Source organism: Canis lupus, chromosome 29, assembly GCF_048164855.1.
Source record: "Canis lupus baileyi chromosome 29, mCanLup2.hap1, whole genome shotgun sequence".
NCBI classification, from domain to species: domain Eukaryota; kingdom Metazoa; phylum Chordata; class Mammalia; order Carnivora; family Canidae; genus Canis; species Canis lupus.
Window position 1 is genome coordinate 28,382,404 of NC_132866.1, and position 18,378 is coordinate 28,400,781.

The 18,378-nt window shown below is 38.6% G+C and overlaps 1 protein-coding gene and 1 pseudogene across 1 annotated transcript in view; both read left to right on the forward strand.

Annotated features, from left to right (window-relative positions):
• The first annotated feature begins 2,891 nt into the window (after positions 1-2,891).
• On the forward strand, positions 2,892-4,504 carry LOC140621004 (histone deacetylase 2 pseudogene; annotated as a pseudogene).
• A 7,443-nt stretch (positions 4,505-11,947) lies between these two features.
• CPN1 (carboxypeptidase N subunit 1) overlaps positions 11,948-18,378 on the forward strand; it is a 33,703-nt gene continuing 27,272 nt past the window's right edge. Inside the window, exon 1 of the mRNA XM_072805709.1 lies at positions 11,948-11,984. Coding sequence (XP_072661810.1) covers positions 11,963-11,984 — 22 coding nt within the window. The 5' untranslated portion in view covers positions 11,948-11,962. The remainder of the gene's footprint in view (positions 11,985-18,378) is intronic.

Consider the following 18,378-nt stretch of genomic DNA (forward strand, 5'->3'; position numbering starts at 1 on the left):
ACATCCCAAATTTGTAGGGAAAATTTTAAAAGAATAGTCACAATAACACTACATAATGTTAAAATATAAAGTCACAGTTACTGGGGCCCCTGGGTGTCTCAGTTGGTGAAGTGTCTGACTCTTGATTTCAGCTCAGGTCATGATCTCAGAGTCGTGGGATCAAGCCTCACATCCACTTCCATGCTCCGTGTGGAGTCTGCTTGTCCCTCTCCCTCCACCACTCCTCCCACTACCTCCCCCCCCTTGATTGCTCTCTCAAATAAAATCTTAAAGTCACAGTTATTGAAGCTGTGTACTACAGCTTCTTTAATAGATCAATTAAAGTATAGGAATAAACTGAAAAATACGGATTATTCAATAGAAGTTAGAAAACTCTGGGGGAATTGGAAACAATATATATCCCTATCTTACATCTTACATGAAAATTTGTTCTTGGTGGCTCAAATATATACACAGAGAATGTTAAACTGTAAACTAAATAAAATACTTATAGAAGCCAATATGGCAGTATTCATCAAAATTTAAAACACACAATTTAAAAAGTACCTTCATTACTTGGAACTTATCCTTAATGAATACTTCCCCCAAACTAAAAATATTCATTGTAGCAATATTTGTGATATTTAAAGACTGGAAGCTTCCTTGAATATTCATTTTTTTAAAGATATTATTTATTTATTCATGAGAGACACACAGAGAGAAGCAGGCTCCTCACAGGGAGCCTGATGTGGGACTTGATCCCCGGACTTGGGATCATGCCCTGAGCCAAAGGCAGATGCTCAACTGCTAGCTACTAGGCGTCCCTAAAAATTCATTTCAAAAGAATTTTTTCAACTCCCTTATTTTAATAAAGTGGAATAATAAGCAAACAACAACCACCATAGGAAGTTACTTTTTGTGTAAAAATAAGGGATGTATATATGTGTCTTTTTTTTTCTCTCTGTAAATCGCTAAGCGATTTATATCATAAGTGGGTAACAATAATTACATTGAGAAGGAACCAGAAGAGTATAGGGAAAGACAGATTCATTTTCACTTTTCACCCTTTTGTATATTTTCTTATATTTTATACCATGTACAAGTATTACCTACTCCAATCATTGTAAAATAATGTTTAAGGAAATACAAAATAAAGTAAAAATGGAAAAAGGAAGCTTTCACTTAAATAGAGATGCTTTATAATCAGATAGAACCCGGTTCAAGTTCTAGCCATGCCACTTGCTAAATTTAATCTCCAATTATTTCTTCTTTCTGAATGTCAGTTTCCTTGTTTACACCACATGAACAAAGAGAGTCTGCTGGACATGGCTAAAGTGAAAATTAAATGAGATTTCTAAAAAAACTAATAAGTGCAGTGTCAGGTAAATGTGAAGGGACCAATATAAATTGTGAGTATTGGTATTATTTTCTCATTTAATCTTCACAAAAATCTTTGTGAAAAAGGAAGAAAGCCTGTTGTTTTGGTTACCTCACCCCATTTTATAAGCAAAGGAAGTGGGGCTTGATTCAGCAGTTTCATTATCTCATTTTCTTTCATTCACATCTGGATTCAGAAAGGAAAAAATTTTCTGTAAGCTCCTGATTTGGTACAGCAATTCTAGTAGTTCATTGTCTAGATGATATGGATTGCAAATCCTAGTTTTTCAACAACTGACTATTGCACATTGACCATAATACTGCTCTTCCTACTAAGAACCATCTTACTACTCGGGTAAAGGTAATATATGAGAGTGTGTAAAATAGCCATAACTCTAGCCAGCCACTCATTAGGCTAGTTTAAGAGTCCTGTTCAATCCACTATAATTAAGAGTGTTAGATTTGTTTTTATGAACCAAGGATAAGTGTGATAAAGTACCATTCCACTCTCCATTTCTTGGTTTCAGGGCACTACTGTATTGCATTACTGTCTTTGGTCTTTTTCACTTGCAAGGAGTTTCCCAACCCAGAAAAGTTTGATCCAGGACACTTTTTGGATAAAAATAGTTTCAGGTAAACAGAATACTTTGTGCCTTTTTTCCTTGGTAAATACAAATAAATCCACCCAAGTCATACATGCACATTCTGGAAAATTTTTAGCTTCACTGAATTTATGGCGTAACTAAGTAATCCACTGGTGATAACAAAATCAGTCAAATCAAATTGTTACAACTCTCCAAACCTGGATGAAGCCATTTAAGTCTGTACACCAGTAAGATCAGATAAGTCATCCAGGAACTATTTTGTTGTTTGGCAACTGAATACAATGCAGGTTTTTAAACTAAAGAAAGTCAGTTCAAATCAGGTATGTTACCAGATGACAAATTTGCTTTTGCAAGCTTTTGTTGATCTCCGCTTTGTAATACAGACTTCCAAAACAAAATGTACAGGTTCCTTTCTTTTATGTGAACTATTAACCATTATTTTCTGATTCTTAGAGCCAGGGGCCATCAAAAAGACCTTGGCCATCTTCCTTCTTCTCCTCTGAAATTCAGAGCCCCATATAACCATTGCCTCTGTGCTGGAGCTGGTTGACTCCCAGCTAATATTTCCTGTAGGTTCATAAAAATAATTTAGGATTGGTCAGCATACATGTTTTTCCTTGTTATCCAATCATTTGATTAGTATTTTCAGAAATAATAGTTGATATGCTTCGTTTCTAATTTCAGTGATAAAAGTGTTCAACATAAGAAATGGAAAATGCAGAAAAGCAAAAAAAAAAAAAATTTATCTACAAAGATAATCACTGTCAGTATTTTACTATATGCCCTACGTGCTCTTGAGCCCTCCCATCACCCTTTTCTCTCCACCCTCCAACCTGCCCTTCTCTATCGCACTGCCACCCCCAAGTTCGGTGGCAGCCAAGCAGCAGGAGCAGGAGCTAGAGCGGGAAGCCAGCTGTGGTCTAGGAGTCCATGGCCTAGTGTTAGGGAGGTGGTAAGAAGAAAGTCAGCTACTACTATGATGGTGATACTGGAAATTATTATTATGGACAGAATCAGCCCATGAAACCTCATAGAACCCTCATGACCCATAACTTGTTGCTAAATTATGGCTTATATAGAAAAATGGAAATAATACAGTCCCCATAAAACCACTGCTGAAGGAATGACAAAATACCACAGTGATGAGTACATCAAATGTTTACATTCAATAAAACTGGATAGCATGTCTGAGTATAGTAAGCAGATGTAGAAATTTAGTGTTGGAGATGATTTCCAGAGTTTGATGGACTCTGAATTTTGTGAGTTCTCACTTGATGGTTGGAGCTATGAAGTTAAATCAACAGCAAGCCAATGTGGCTATTAACTGGGCAGGAGGGTTACATCATACTAAGAAATCAGAATTAGGATTCTGTTGTGTTAATAATATTGTACTTGCCATCCTTGAATTACTGAAGTGTCATCAGAGAGTCTTATATATTATTATTGATATTCATCATGATGATGGTGCTCAAGAAGCTTTTTATTCACAGATCATATAATGACTGTATCATTCCATAAATATGGGGACTTGAGGAATATTGGTACAGAAAAAGGCAAATACTCTACTGTGAACTTTCCAATGAGAGATGGTATAGATATTGAGTCATGGGAAGATAAGTAAGCCTATTACCCTAAAAGTGATGGAGATGTATCAACCTACTGCTGTGGTGTCAGTGTGGTGCAGACTCACTGTTTGGTGTTAGACTTAGTTGCTTCAATATGACAGTCAAAGATCATGCTAAATGTGTAGAAGTAAGAATTTTCAATATGCCATTACTAATGCTTAGGGAAGGTAGATAGATAATCTGTAATGTTGTTCAATATTTGACATATAAGACTAGTTGCCCTCAATTGTTGCAGTTCCCCATAAATTGCCATAAAATGATTACTGAGTATTTTGGACCAGACTTCAAACTGCATATTAGTCCTTCAAACGTGACAAACTGAAACACTATGGAATATAAGGAAAAGATAAAACATTTATTTGAAAATGTACACGTACTACCTCATGCACTTGGCATCCAGATGCAAGCTATTCCAGAAGATGCTGTTCATGAAGACAGTGGAGATTAAGATGGAGAAGATTCAGACAAGAGAATTTCTATATGAGTATCAGATAAATAGCTTGTGATGAGGGATTCTCAGATTCTGAGGATGAAGGAAAAGGAGGTCAGAAATGTGGCTATCTTGAGGAAAGAGTAAAGAAAGCTAGCATCAAAGAAGACAGAAAGGAAACTACAAAAAAAGTAGTTGTTAAGGAAGAAGATAAGCCAAAGGACAAGAGTGGTGTAAAGATGTCAAATCAGAACAACTCAGCAACCTTTGAATTTGAGAGTCTCGCCAATTTCAGAAACCATAAAAAGAAAATATTGGGAAGAAAGTTTTTTCTTTTTGAAAATGTCTGGCTTCATTTTATACTAGTTTGGCATGGACTGTGTTTATTTTCAAATTGGCTTGTTTTTGTTTTTCTTCGCAAGTTTTATTGACTTTTCTCATTATAAAGCAAAATTTCTTCATCTTGCTTTATGTAATAGTACTTAATGTTACAATGTCAAAAAAATGATCTATTAAAGAAATAAGTAGAATTTCTGATCTGACTTTTTCCATGTTTTGTAATTCTCTTTATTTAAAAAAATATATACCTGGGGTTTTAAAAAAAAAAAAAAAACACTACAAAACCATAGTAATTAAGACTGTGTGACACTGGCATATAGATTGAGATCCAGAAATAAAACCTCACACTTATGGTCAGTTAATCTTCAATAAGGGTGTCAAGACAACTTAATGGGGAAAGAATAATCTTTTCCACAAATGGGGTTGGGACAGCTGGATATCCACATGCAAAAGAATGAAATTGGACTTCTTCCTTAAACCATACACAAAAATTAAATGTGAGAATTAAAACTATAAAACTCTTAGAAGAAAACATAGGAGTAAATCATCATGAGCTTGAGTTAGACAGTAGTTTCTTGAAATGACACCAAAAGTACAAGTAACAACAAAAACAGAAGTTAGACTTCATCAAAATTTTAAGTTTTTGTGTATCAAAGGACAACCTCAAAAAAAAGTGAAAAGACAGCCCTCTGAATGGGAAAAGATATTTGCAAATCATATATGATACGGGACTTGTATCCAGAATATATAAAGAACTCTGGTAATTCAGTAATAAAATGACAACCCAATTTAAAAATGGATAAAGGGCTTGAATAGACATTTCTTCAGTGAAGATATACAAATGGCCAATAAACAAATGAAAGGATTCTCAAGATTGTTAAGTACCAGAGAAATGCAAATGAAAGCCACAATGAGATGTTACTTCACACCCACTAGGATGGCTAAAATAAAGACAGATAACAGGTACTTAAAAAATAGGGAAAAGTTAGAATTTTCATAAATTTCTACTGGGAATGTAAAATGGTGCAGCCACTTTGGAAAAGAGTTTGGCAATTCCTTAGAATTACCATATGACCAACAATTTCATTCCAAGGTATAGACCCAGGACAAATAAAACACATCCACACAAGAACTTGTACAAGAGTATTTATAGAGGGCACCTGTTGGCTCGGTTGAGTGGCTGCCTTGAGCTCAGGTTATGACCCCAGGTCCTGGGATCGAGTCCCACATTGGGCCCCCAGCTCAGCGGGGAGTCTGCTTCTCCCTCTCTCTCTGTCCTACTCATGTTCTCTCTTTTTCTCTCAAATAAATAAAATCTTTTTTTAAAAAGTATTCATAGTAACATTATTCATAATAACAAAAAAAATGGAAACATCCACACGTCTATCAACTGGTGAGTGGATAAACAAAATGCAAAAGAGCCATGTGTTGGAATACTATCTGGCCATAAAAAGGGAATGAAGGACAGATACACACTACAATGTGGATAAACCTTGAAAACATTATGCTAAATGAAAGAAGCCAGACACAAAAGATCACATACTGTATGATTCCATTTATATGAAATGTCTATAACAGGCAAATCTATGGAGACAGTGGATTCATGGTTGCATAGGGCTGGAAAGCGATGGCAAATGAGCGGTGCTTTCTGGGGGGTGGGGGTGGTAGTGATGAAAATATTCTAAAATTAGATTGCAGTGGTGACTGCACAGCTCTGTTTTCTAAAAACTAGTTAACTGGACATTTAAATGGGGAATTTTATAGTATGTTAATTATATCTTAATAAAACTTTTAAAAGAAGAATATATATATATATACACACACACAAAATAATAATTAGCACAAATTGTCCTGATAAAATAGAAACATGATGACTAGTAAGTACTTCATGGCTAGTAGGTAATCTTCTAAACCCTGTCAGAATGGTCAGTTGTAATTCTGAGTTTTTCATGAAGCTGGACTTAACTTTGTATTTATAGTTGTTTGGGATGAAATGACTCTCATAAATTTCCATTCTCAGGGCCCTTATAAGCCAAATTCAAGAAGCTTGCTCAGGCCTCTCTTTCCTATTTATCTTCTCTGTTAGTTTCTAACATGGAAGGGATATGTTTGATCTTCAGTAATGATCCAGTTGCTCAAACGAAAAAAAAATTTTTTTTCTTCTGGTCTTAGATAACAATTATTTTTATCTTTAGGGTTAGTGCTTGCTTCAGGTGGGAGCATAGAATAGAACCAAGCTAACAGGTTTTAAAATTTGATCATTTGTGGCATTTTCTAGCTGTGTGACTTTGGGCAGGACCAGACTTTCTGGATCTTCATCTATAAAGTAGAATTAATAACACCTACCTTCCAAGGTTAGGCAGTTGAGGATGAGTGAAATGTGTGTATTTTCTCTGACAATTAGAAGGAGCTCAAAAGTGATGGTTTTTTACTCTCAAGCCACTGAAAATTCTCCCATAGCCAGTGCAAAATGAACTTTTTAGATATTATTTGTAAGCCATTCATTGCTTTTTCACCACTCTGTTTCCTGGATTAATGTATGAAATTCCAGGCTTAGGTACTAGTCAATCAATATTTGTTATTATATTTCTCAAGTATAATAGTGACATTGGATTTCTCTTATACTTCTCATTATAATATTGTATTTCTCTGAATTTAAGATACATCCCAGTTTTAGAGACACTAAAATGTGAAATATAAGCACCTTATAATCAATAAAATATAGTTGCCCCCTACTACATTTGGACCCATGATGCATTACTGGTCCAGTTTGCAGGCTGCTCAAAGTCTGATGTATATTAGTCCCTTCATCCCAGATGACCAGATCACTTAGAGTCAGGCTCCTCTTTTTCAGTTAACCTTCTGCCTGATACCTGATATAGTTTCATATCAGTAGACACACGTGGCATTTTTCAAACTCAGGAAAAGCCACTTTACTCCAACAAGGAGGATTACACAGGTGCAGGCTATTGACAAATTAGGCAATACTGGTACACAGAACGGATTCAGAGTCCATGCTATGCATGCTTTCCACTGGCTGGAGGGCAATCTGAGTCAACATGTCACTGAACCAATGATTGCCCTATTGGAAGTAGGGTTAGTGAGGGCATGTGAAAGATCCTGGGTTTCTGGAATTCCACTTAGTCATTTCCTGACCTGTTCTAAAGTCAACAAAATGTATATGCAGAGGAGATAGTTCATTATTTGTTATTGCTTTTGAACATTTGTTAAATTCTGTTATTTAAGTATAGATGAGGCACTAGGAATCCAGAAACAATATATTGTCCTTGGACTTAAACAAGCCAACAAACAAGTTTTGTTATAATGCTATGTTTGTAGAGAAGTATTCACAGTTTTATGGAAACACAAGGGAAGGACACTGAAATCAGACCAGAGATAAATGAAAGGAAAGGTTTAGAGAAAATGATGCCTGAACTTAGTTTTGAAACACAAATAGGAGTCAGATAACTTCCAAATGGAGAGAAAGGGATAGCAAACCTATTTTCTGTTGGCGTATTTTACCATAATTTTTAAAGATTGGAGGGAAAACCGCAGAGGATGTTGAAAGATTGTGGGTTGCTTTGTATGGCTAGCAGGAAGGAGAGGTATTGGAGAAGAGAGGCGATCTGATGTGGGACAGGCTGGAAACACCAGGCCAGAGAGGGCCTTGTTACCAGGCAAAGAGGTTTGAACTTAGCAGAGAGTGGAGAACCAGTAAAGGATCTGAACAGTGATAGGAGGGGCAAGCGGGAGATGAGATGTGGTTTACATTGAATAGAAATGACGCTGGCTGCTGTGTGACACGTGCAGCAGGAGGGGTTTAAATCCCAGGCAGGAAGGCAGATGTGGTCCAGGATCGATGAGAACAGAACTGAGGCAGGGGCAGTGGAGGTGAAGAGCAAGGACAGTCATGAGGATCATCAAAGAAGATAATGGAGAGGCCTTAGTGAATGAGTACATTTGTGAAATGGGTGAAAAGGGAGAATTCAGAATGGTCCCCATGGCTCCCATGTTTTCTACTTGGGCAACAGGTGGTGCCATTTCCTAAGAGGAGCTGCTATGAGAGAAGAGATGTTCTGTTTAGATTCAAAGGGGTTGCATTTGAGGTCCCTGAGGAACAGACAAAAGGGGAAAGCATCCTAATCAAGGCAGTAAGAAATTAATAAATACAGCCAATGTATACATAGCACTCTACAGTTTATATAGAACCTTTTACTGAAAAGTGAGATCTGACTGGAGCAGACAGCATGGGAGGTGAGGTCTGAGAGGAGTGTATCTGGGGAAGAGCAGCCTGTCTAGAGAGAGCACTGAAGGTCCAACACTGGAGGCTGTGCGAGATTCAAAAAGTAGAGCAAACTCCAGGAGGACTTCACCTTTTACGAAATCCCAGAAGGGCTGCATTTAGAAAAAATATGTATTCAAGCATATTTATCTTGAGAAACTAGAGTTAAAAGTAGTAGGAAAGGGTGTTTTGAATTCATTTCCAACTTTGAAACCAACTGGAAAAAAAAAACCAACTGAAAGCAAAAGAGCAAAAAGTTAAAAACAAATTTCTGCTTTCAATAAACAAGGAAAATATTATAAAACAAAACCATAAAGAATGACTGCCAGATGAAATTAATTTTGATCTAAAATATGTGAGGACACAAAGTCAACACATCCCTGCACAGACTCTGGGAAAGAGATCAAATTTACCTAAAATTAAGTGTCATGTTCCTGGAAAGCACATCCAGTGACCCTCCGTGTGGGTAGGCTTAACAAGGTCTAAGGTCTGGCTACTGTGGGTCAGAGATGATCAGTGTTCTGCAGTCTCTGTCCTCTATTTTTATTGTCCAGAACCTCTGGTTTTTAGCTGGGCGATGGCTCTCTGGGATCAAGACTTCATTTACCAGCTTCCCTTGCATGACCATGTGACGACCTTCTAGCCTCTGATACGCTAAGTGGCAGCCATGTGTAAAACTGGGCAATTTGATTTTGTTTTTATTTTTTCAGCAGCTTTATTGAGATACAATACATACACCACATACAAATGGAATCATGCAATAGGTAGGTTTTCTATAAACAGCTTTTTTCACTTAGCATAATGTTTCCAAGGTTCATCCATGTTATAGCATGTATTAGTGCTTCATTCCTTTTTATTGCCAAATATGTACATACCACATTCCATTTATCTGTTCCCACCAGCAGTGTGTGAGGGTGCAAAGTTTGTTTTGAAAGGATGAAGGTAGGTTCCTTCCTGGTGGTAGGAATATAAACATGATGGGCTGCACTGGACCATCCATCCAGGCATAAGGTACACGTCTGTTAAGTAAGACTGCTAGAGCTACAAACAAGAAGGGGCCTGGGCCACTTGATGATCACCCTGGTCTTGAACTGCTTGCTTCCAAAACTCCATTAGTCTGAGAAAGAAGCAAAACTACAATTGTTTGGAGTTTTCTATCTAATCCTAATGGGTATAGAGAGTTGAAGGGCAGATAACACTCCTGGAAAATCAGAAGACAAGCCATTCAGGAAGGCAGAATAGCAGGGAGGTGGCTGCAGGAAGAACTCAGGAAGAAAAATAAGAGAGGAAAATAAAGCCATTACAAAGAGCTCAGCAGAGCCTTGAAGCACCAAGAGGACATGGCTTTTTAGGAGGACTATATTGTCAAGAACGGTAGAATGGACAGGACACTGATGGCCTTGACTTTATGGCAGGCTTTGACTAGTAAACAAAACTTACTGGAAAGGCCAGACAAATGCACTGTAGAAAGATATCAACCTAATATCGTGGGGGAAAAAAAAGAACTTTTTTCAGGTTTAAATTACATTTATGTTGAGGTATTTTTTCATCTCTACAAATTTACTGTTTAATATGTAATGATGGGAGGAGCAGCCCTCGTGGCTCAGCGGTTTAGGGCCATCTTCAGCCCAGGGCCTGATCCTGGGGACCCGGGATCGAGTCCCACATCGGGCTCCCTGCATGGAGCCTGCTTTTCCCTCTGCCTGTGTCTCGGCGTCTCTTGTGAATAAATAAATAAAATCTTAAAAAAATATATGTAATGATAGGAAACAAATTAATTTTCTATCTGAAAGAAAACCAAGGGAGAAGGAGGAGCCACAATTTTAAGCAATAATGATAAACATTGTACCATTTTAAATCTAAAAGACAGGGATGCCTGGGTGGCTCAGGGATTGAGCATCTGCCTTTGGCTCAGGGCGTGGTCCCAGGGTCCCAGAATCAAGTCCCACATCAGGCTCCCCATGAGAAGTCTGCTTCTCCCTCTGCCTGTGTCTCTGCCTCACTCTCTATGTCTCTCATGAATAAATAAACAAAATCTTTTAAAAATAAATCAATAAAAATAAATCTTAAAGACAGCTCAACACTTGGAAAATTGAACACAGAACTGAATATAAATCTTACAGCATCAAGTAATGTGACTAACAGAAATCCAGAGCCATAGGACTGCAAAGGGGCTTTTAGGAGAAGGGAGAGCTCACTTCATGCCATCCCTCAGTTTAAATAAAGCTTGTCCTTGCTCTTAGAATAAAATCTGAACTGCTTGCCAAATGAATGAGGTGTGTGCCACCTCCCTACTCTCCTTTCAGACATGTGGTCTCCCTGGTGTCCAAGCTCCTGCACTGGCTGGCTCTCTGGCCCTAAGGTCAGCCAATCATCACTGCTCTGAGCATGCCTCAGCTTCACATCTGCCTGGACTGCTTGTTCTCTGGAGATTTCTTTGACTGCCTTTAATGATGCAAAGCTCAGGGATCCCTGGGTGGCGCAGCGGTTTGGCGCCTGCCTTTGGCCCAGGGCGTGATCCTGGAGGCCCGGGATCAAATCCCACGTCAGGCTCCCGGTGCATGGAGCCTGCTTCTCCCTCTGCCTGTGTCTCTGCCTCTCTCTCTGTGTGTGACTATCATAAATAAATGAAAAATTAAAAAAAAATGATGCAAAGCTCAAATCAAATGTCACTTGCACATGGCAGGCCATCTCTGACCCCCAATCCAAATCAGCTACTCCAACCCACCCTAGTCTACCTTAGACCAGTCTATATTATCACATACTGTTTCATTTTCTTCATTGGTAAAACCTGAAAATGTCTCCATCACTATGTTTTCACTGTTTATTTTCTACTTCCTACACACACACACACACACACACACACACAGACCATGAGAGCAGGATCTTGCCTGCCTTACTATCTAGCCCCATATCAGAGCTTGACACAAAACGTTCAATATGGGATCCCTGGGTAGCGCAGCTGTTTAGCGCCTGCCTTTGATCCAGGGCGCGATCCTGGAGACCCGGGATCGAATCCCACGGTGGGCTCCTGGTGCATGGAGCCTGCTTCTCCCTCTGCCTGTGTCTCTGCCTCTCTCTCTCTGTGACTATCATAAATAAACAAAAATTTAAAAAAAATACTAAAAAAACCAAAACATTCAATATATTCTTGTTGAATGAATAAATGAACAAACAAAGGACCAATCACAGCGTGGATTAGTTACCACCTAAAAGTGAAATACGTGGTTGAAAAACCTAACAGCATAACAATCACCATCCCTTAATGATTTCTATGCTTTTCTTTTTCTTTAGAACCACTATTTAGCAACTGTTATTTCATCTTATGAAGAGATATTTTTTGAAAGGTAAGCAATTCCTTTGGCTTTATTTCAACTTCTTTTTCTTCTGTTCAATATATTCAATATAGTAATTTTTTAAAAGCATAAAGGCTATAATCCCTTTTTTGTAAAAATTATTTGTATATTCTATCTGCACACTCATTCATTTAACAAACATTTATTGAGCACCTAGTATGTGCTAAGTATCATTCTAAGCATGGAGGAAAAGCAGTGAAACAGACAAGATAGTAATACTGACTTCACACAACTTACATCTTAGTAGTAGATACAACGAACAAAAAAAGGAACAACTAATTACATAATATGCCTTTAGGTAATGATAAGCATTATAAAGAGGAATCAAGTAGAGGAATAGAGAATGGAAAGGGGTGGCAGCCAGGAACTAGTTTAGGTAGGGAGGGAGATCAGGGCCAGCCTCTCTAAAAGTGGTGGTATTTGAGCATGAACTTAAATTTGTAGAGGGAAAAGCCACACGAAGATTTAGGAGAAGTGCATTCCAGGTGGGGAAAACAGCAAGTATAAAGGCCCTGGAGCAGAAATAAGCTTAGTATGTCCAAGGAATATAAAGGACAGTGTGACCATTGCTGATTGGGCCTTTACATGACATACAAGTTTTTTGTTAAGTATGGGGGACATCACTGAATTGTTTCGAGTTGGAAAGTAATTTGATTTGTGTTTTCAAAACTCTGGCTATGGTGTAGTTAATAAAACTAGTGGAGCAAAATTAGAAACAGGAAGAATATTCAAGGAGGCTATTGTCATTATCTAAACAAGAAACACATGGTGAAGCTATTGTCATCATTCAAGCAAGAAATATATGTTGCCTAGCCTAGGATGACAGTGGTCAAGGTGAGAGTAGTTTCCAGATACACTTCAAAGCAGAGTTCATGTAACTTGGTGACAGGAGGAGTAAGATAAAAAGAGGATTATGGATAAGTCCTAGGTTTTGCCTGAGAAATTGGATCAATCGTGGAATATTTGTCAGTTTGAGGAAGCAGAGGAGGGAAGGAGCAGATTTTGAGTCATTCTGATAGGACTGTCACCAGTTGATAACAGGGATTATTCCTAGTTGATGGGGTTTGGGAGTAGCATTTTATTTTTATGCCTATTCTTTTCTATGTTTTCTACATTTTTATAACAAACAGATTTCCTTTTTACATAAGCAGATGAAGTAATTTTTAAGAAGAATTCTTTTCAAGGACCTTTAAGAACAGGAAGCCAAATTGGAGGCAGTTTCATAATATAACCAGGCCAATGTGATAGTGGCACTCTGGCATTGTAGAAAGCTTTGGAGTCAGAAAGCTAATTTAATCTTCAGATTTGCCAAATATAAGTTATATGATCTGGGAAAATTATTTAAATTTTAGGGGTTCTCATACATGCAAATGGGTTATAATGGTCCCTCAAGAAAGAATGAGGTAAAGGTTAGATGGGATTATGTGAGTAAGAGCATTGAATCATTCCATCAATCACTCACTCAAGTATTCAACCTATATCCAGATCTAGTTACTAGAGACACATCAGAAAATAAAAGAGACCACTTCTCTATCCATGAGGTATTTATATTTTTACAGGGAGAGAAGACAATTAAATATACAGTATGTCAGATATTAATAAGTGCATTGGGGAAATATTAAGAAGGGCAAGGGGAAAGGAAGTGCTGGGGGACTGAACTGGTTTCTCCTAATCCAGTTGATCCATCCTCATTTGGTGGCATTTGTGGACACAGTTTGCATTTGTAAGGCTCTGCTCTTGCAGGTTCAGAGACTGGAGGAGGTGGGTGGTAGTAGGCAGGAATGCCTAGTAGAAATCCTAGTGGAGAGTTGGAAATACAGTTCTAGAGTTCAGAGAAGTAGCATCAAGAGACAGAAATGTGAGAGTCATCACCTTATAGTGGGATTTGTGTATGAGATCATCTGGGAATAAGTGCAGGTAAGGAAAAGAAATCCAGAAACAGTCCCTTGCAGACTCCACATGATTGGGAGGATAAGGAGAAATAACAAGCTCTTCCCTCTCAAAAATAGCCTCAAACACTCCACCATTTTCATTGGGTCAACATCTGCTCATTCAGATCTCAGATATGAGTTCATACATTATCATACATTATCTCCTTCCTTCATTCTTTAATTTAACTAGCATTTTGTCCAGATATTACATAGTAAACAGTAACTATCATTTTGCTCAGATATTACATAGTAAACAGTAAGATAGTTGGTCTTGGCCTTCACTGAGTTTACCTTCTACTGGGGGAGACAGACAATAAATAAATAAGCAAGAAATAAGCAAGATAATTAACAGACTGACAAGTGAAATTCTCTGATTAAAATAAATAGGAGAAAAAAAATAAATAGGAGATAAGACGAAGCATAACCAGGGGAGAACTGTTTATTTATTTATTTATTTTTTAATTTTTTTAATTTATTTATGATAGTCACAGAGAGAGAGAGAGAGAGAGAGAGAGAGAGGCAGAGGCAGAGGCAGAGAAACAGGCAGAGGGAGAAGCAGGCTCCATGCACTGGGAGCCCGACATGGGATTCGATCCCAGGTCTCCAGGATCACGCCCTGGGCCAAAGGCAGGCGCCAAACCGCTGCGCCACCCAGGGATCCCGGGAGAACTGTTTAGATGAGATGATCAGGGGAAGGTCCCCAGGTGACAAATTGCAAGAATATTCCAGCAAGGAGAATTGGGAAGGGCTTGGTGTCTCCTGAGGATTAACCTCCCTTACTCTCCACACTTGGCCAGGCTCTCTTCGCCTTGCTCTTTCATAACACTTGAAACCCAAATCTCCAAGAGTGCTTGCCAATGTGAATGGAGCTGGATGTGTGATTCATCTATAGGTCCAGCCCATGAATATTTATTTAGCAGGGTTAAATGACATTGAGATTGCTCTGCAGAAGCTCAGAGTTACTGATGCATGATAGAAAATTTACAACCAAGATAACTGGAGATGTGGGTTGAGAGCCCACAATGTCCCCCTTCTCTCTCTCTCTCTTTCCCACATTCCCTACTCCCTTTCTCCTTTGTTTAGCATCTAGAGAGATTGACAGAAGGAAGAAGGATAGCTACTCCCCACCTTCCTACTTGATATGAATATCCTTCTACCTCTTCCCACTCCTTTGCAAGTTTTCATGTATTCCTTTATTTGCCCATATTTCCTTGGTGGGAACTTACTTCTCCTGCATATCTGTAGTCACTGGAATTGATTGAGTAGAATGTTGGGCTCACTGCCAGGGAAAGTGTGGAGTCCAGGCTCTCCTCCACTACTTAGTTATGTGACTCTGGGCAAATCCCTCCTCTGGAATGGGAATTACTACACCCTCCTCCCCAGGCTGTTGTGGGGAATAAAGAACCAGTTAGTACCCTGTAAGGTAATGTAGAATTGTGAAATAATGGAGACTTCTTGGTCCAGGCAGGGACAGCTTTGAGGATACTGAGAACCCAGAAAGTAGGAAATGCCTAAAATTTGTCCACTTTCTCACATCTCATCACTGGGTCTCTGATCCTCCTACCTTTTGCTTTCACTCATAAGGACATTTGTGATTACACGGGGCCCACCTGGGTAATCCCTCTATCTCAAGATCAGCTGATAAACAACTTCAATTCCATCTGCAAACTTCATTGCACCCTGCCAATGTAACATCACATACTCCCAGATCCCAGAGATTAGGATGTAGACCTCTTTCGGGACCATTATTACACCTACCTCAGGGAAAGACAGGACCCTCTGATCCACCTCAATTCCTGCATGCTCTCCCTGAACCTCCAAAGCTAAATTAGGTGACCCTGCTTAGTGCTCCCAAGTGGTTACATCAATCACATTTTCCCCAGTGTTGTGCTTGCTTATTTGTAGTTTTGAGGACAGAGACTGCCCTTTTTTGCTCTCAATTGTCTGTCACTTAACCAGAATGTATGCACCACATGGGCAGGAGTCTTTGTTGGTTTTATTCTAGATAAAAAATAATAATAGTAAAGCTGTTAGCCTTTAGTAGTAAAGTATATATATGTTGAGTGAATGAATTGTATAGCCATCATCTTGCATGGTCTCTAGCACAGAATAAGTGCTTCATGCTGCTGCTACTCTAGTAATACTGCTAATAATATGTATTGAGCCCTCACAATATGCCAGGCACTGTGCAAAAGGCCTTACATGCATTATCTTATCTGATCCACCCAACTCATGAGAGAGGAACTGTTTCTTCTCTATCCTATACAGAAGGAAACTGAAGTTTAGGGAAGTTTAATTAATTTGCCCGATGTCAAATGGCTTAAGAGGGAGTTAAACTTGTACTTAAAATCATATCCTTATGCATCAGGCTAAATGGGATAAGTTAGACAGAGAAAGACAAATACTGTAGATCTTACCTCTATGTGAAATCTAAAAAAATCCAAACTCATAGAAGCAGAGAATATAACGTGGTTGATAGTGGTTGGGGAAGTGGATAAAATGAGATGTTGGTCAAAGGATGCAAACTCCCAGCTGTAAAAAGAATAAGTTTGGGCGATCCAATGTACAGAACGGTGAGTATAGTTAACGATCCTATATTATATACTTGAAAAGAGGGTATATCTTAAATATCCTCACCACATGCACACAGAAACACATAGATAATAGTGAATAGTGATAGAAGTGTTAACTGACCCTATTGTGGTAATCATTTTGCAACATATGCATGTATCGAATCACACCATTGTACGCCCTAAATGTACACAATGTTATATGTTAATTATATCTCATTAAAGCTGGAAACAATTTTTTAAAATATCATATCTCTCTAACACACAGGATCCTTCCACTTCTAGTTTTGGGAGGCATTGCATACACTCTGACTTTAGGGCACACATTCTGGTACTCGAAGTGGAATTTGGGGGAAGGAGTATCAACCTCAGCTTTGATATATAGAAGGTATTCCCTGTTTACAACAACCCAAAGTTCAAATAGACAAGGAGGGTACATTCCTCTTTTAGAGAATGAGGGTCATCTGTTTAGAATGAGTGAAGTCCCCATAATAACTAGATACATTTGCCAGAGAAACAGGAATTCTTTTATAGAGGAACAATTTGGGCTCTCTGAGGGCCACCAAGCCAAGCCTTCAGTAATTACAGTAGATATTGTCCTAGAGAAAGGGCCTAGTATGTGATAGCATTAGTAATGCCTTCACAGCCTTCTGTCTTGATTCACTACCTGGGGTGTCAGGATCTCATCAGAATACTAAGGGATTTAGCAAGGGTTGTAAGGCGGCAACCCTGTGGTACTACAGATTTGGTACTTATCTTAAGCTGACCCTCTGGACCATATCAGACTGGCCTATCTAAATAGCGTTCACCCAATGTATCTAAGAGGAAATTGTGATCTTTACTGACAGGTTATATAAGCATAGAATTTCCTTGGAAAAGTTTGCTAGAGATAGAGCAGCTGGATACAAAGGAAAAGTCAACAGTAGTTTCATTCGTTCATTCATTTAACAAGTGTGCACCTGTGCCAGGCTCTGGGTTAGAGGCTAACAATCATCCTGGAGAACAGGAACAGGGTGTCGGCAGGGCTACATTATGTCCTAACTGTAAGAGCTAGCACCATGGATGAGTACATAACAGGCAAAGCAATAAGACTGATTACAGTAGCAATTGCAAGGGGAAGTGAGGGAGTCCCAAGATTGGGAGCTGGGTTAAGGTGAAACAGCACGAGCAAAAAAGCAAGAAGGCAGGCAATGAGGGTATCCTCAGAAGACAGTAGGCAATGTGGCGAGGCTGTACTGGGTTGAGGAACAGGATGGCAAGTCACAACTGGGCCTGGTACAAAAGACCTGAAGACCAGGCTGAAGCACTTGTATTTTATACCATAGAACATGAAGATCCACTGAAACTTTGTTCTTTGAAAATAGGTGTAATTTATATACCATAAAACTCACTCATTTTAAATGTATAACTCAGTGATGTCTAGCAAACTTACTGAGTTGTGTGATCATCACCATCATCCCGTTTTAGAACATCCTCATCATTCCAACCAGATGCCTCATGCGTTTGCTTTCTGTCTTTGTACGTTTACTTTTGCAGGACATTTCATATAAACAGAATCATATAATATGTGGTTTTTCATGTTGGTTTCTTTCACTTAGCGTAGTGTTTTTAGAGTCCATCCATGCATGCTACAGCGTTCAATCATATGGATATACCACATTTGATTTATCTATGGGTAGATAGATATTTGGTAGTTTCTATCTTTTGGGTAGTTTCTATCTTTTGGCTATTATGAATAAGACTGCTATAAACATTCTCATGTGCAAGTCTTTGTTCTCTTGGATAGGTACCCAGAGTGGACTTTTTGCCTATTTGGTAAATTTATAGTTAACTTTGGAGGGAGGGTCTTACGTCATTATTTTTATTTCTTTTTTTAAAAGCAGC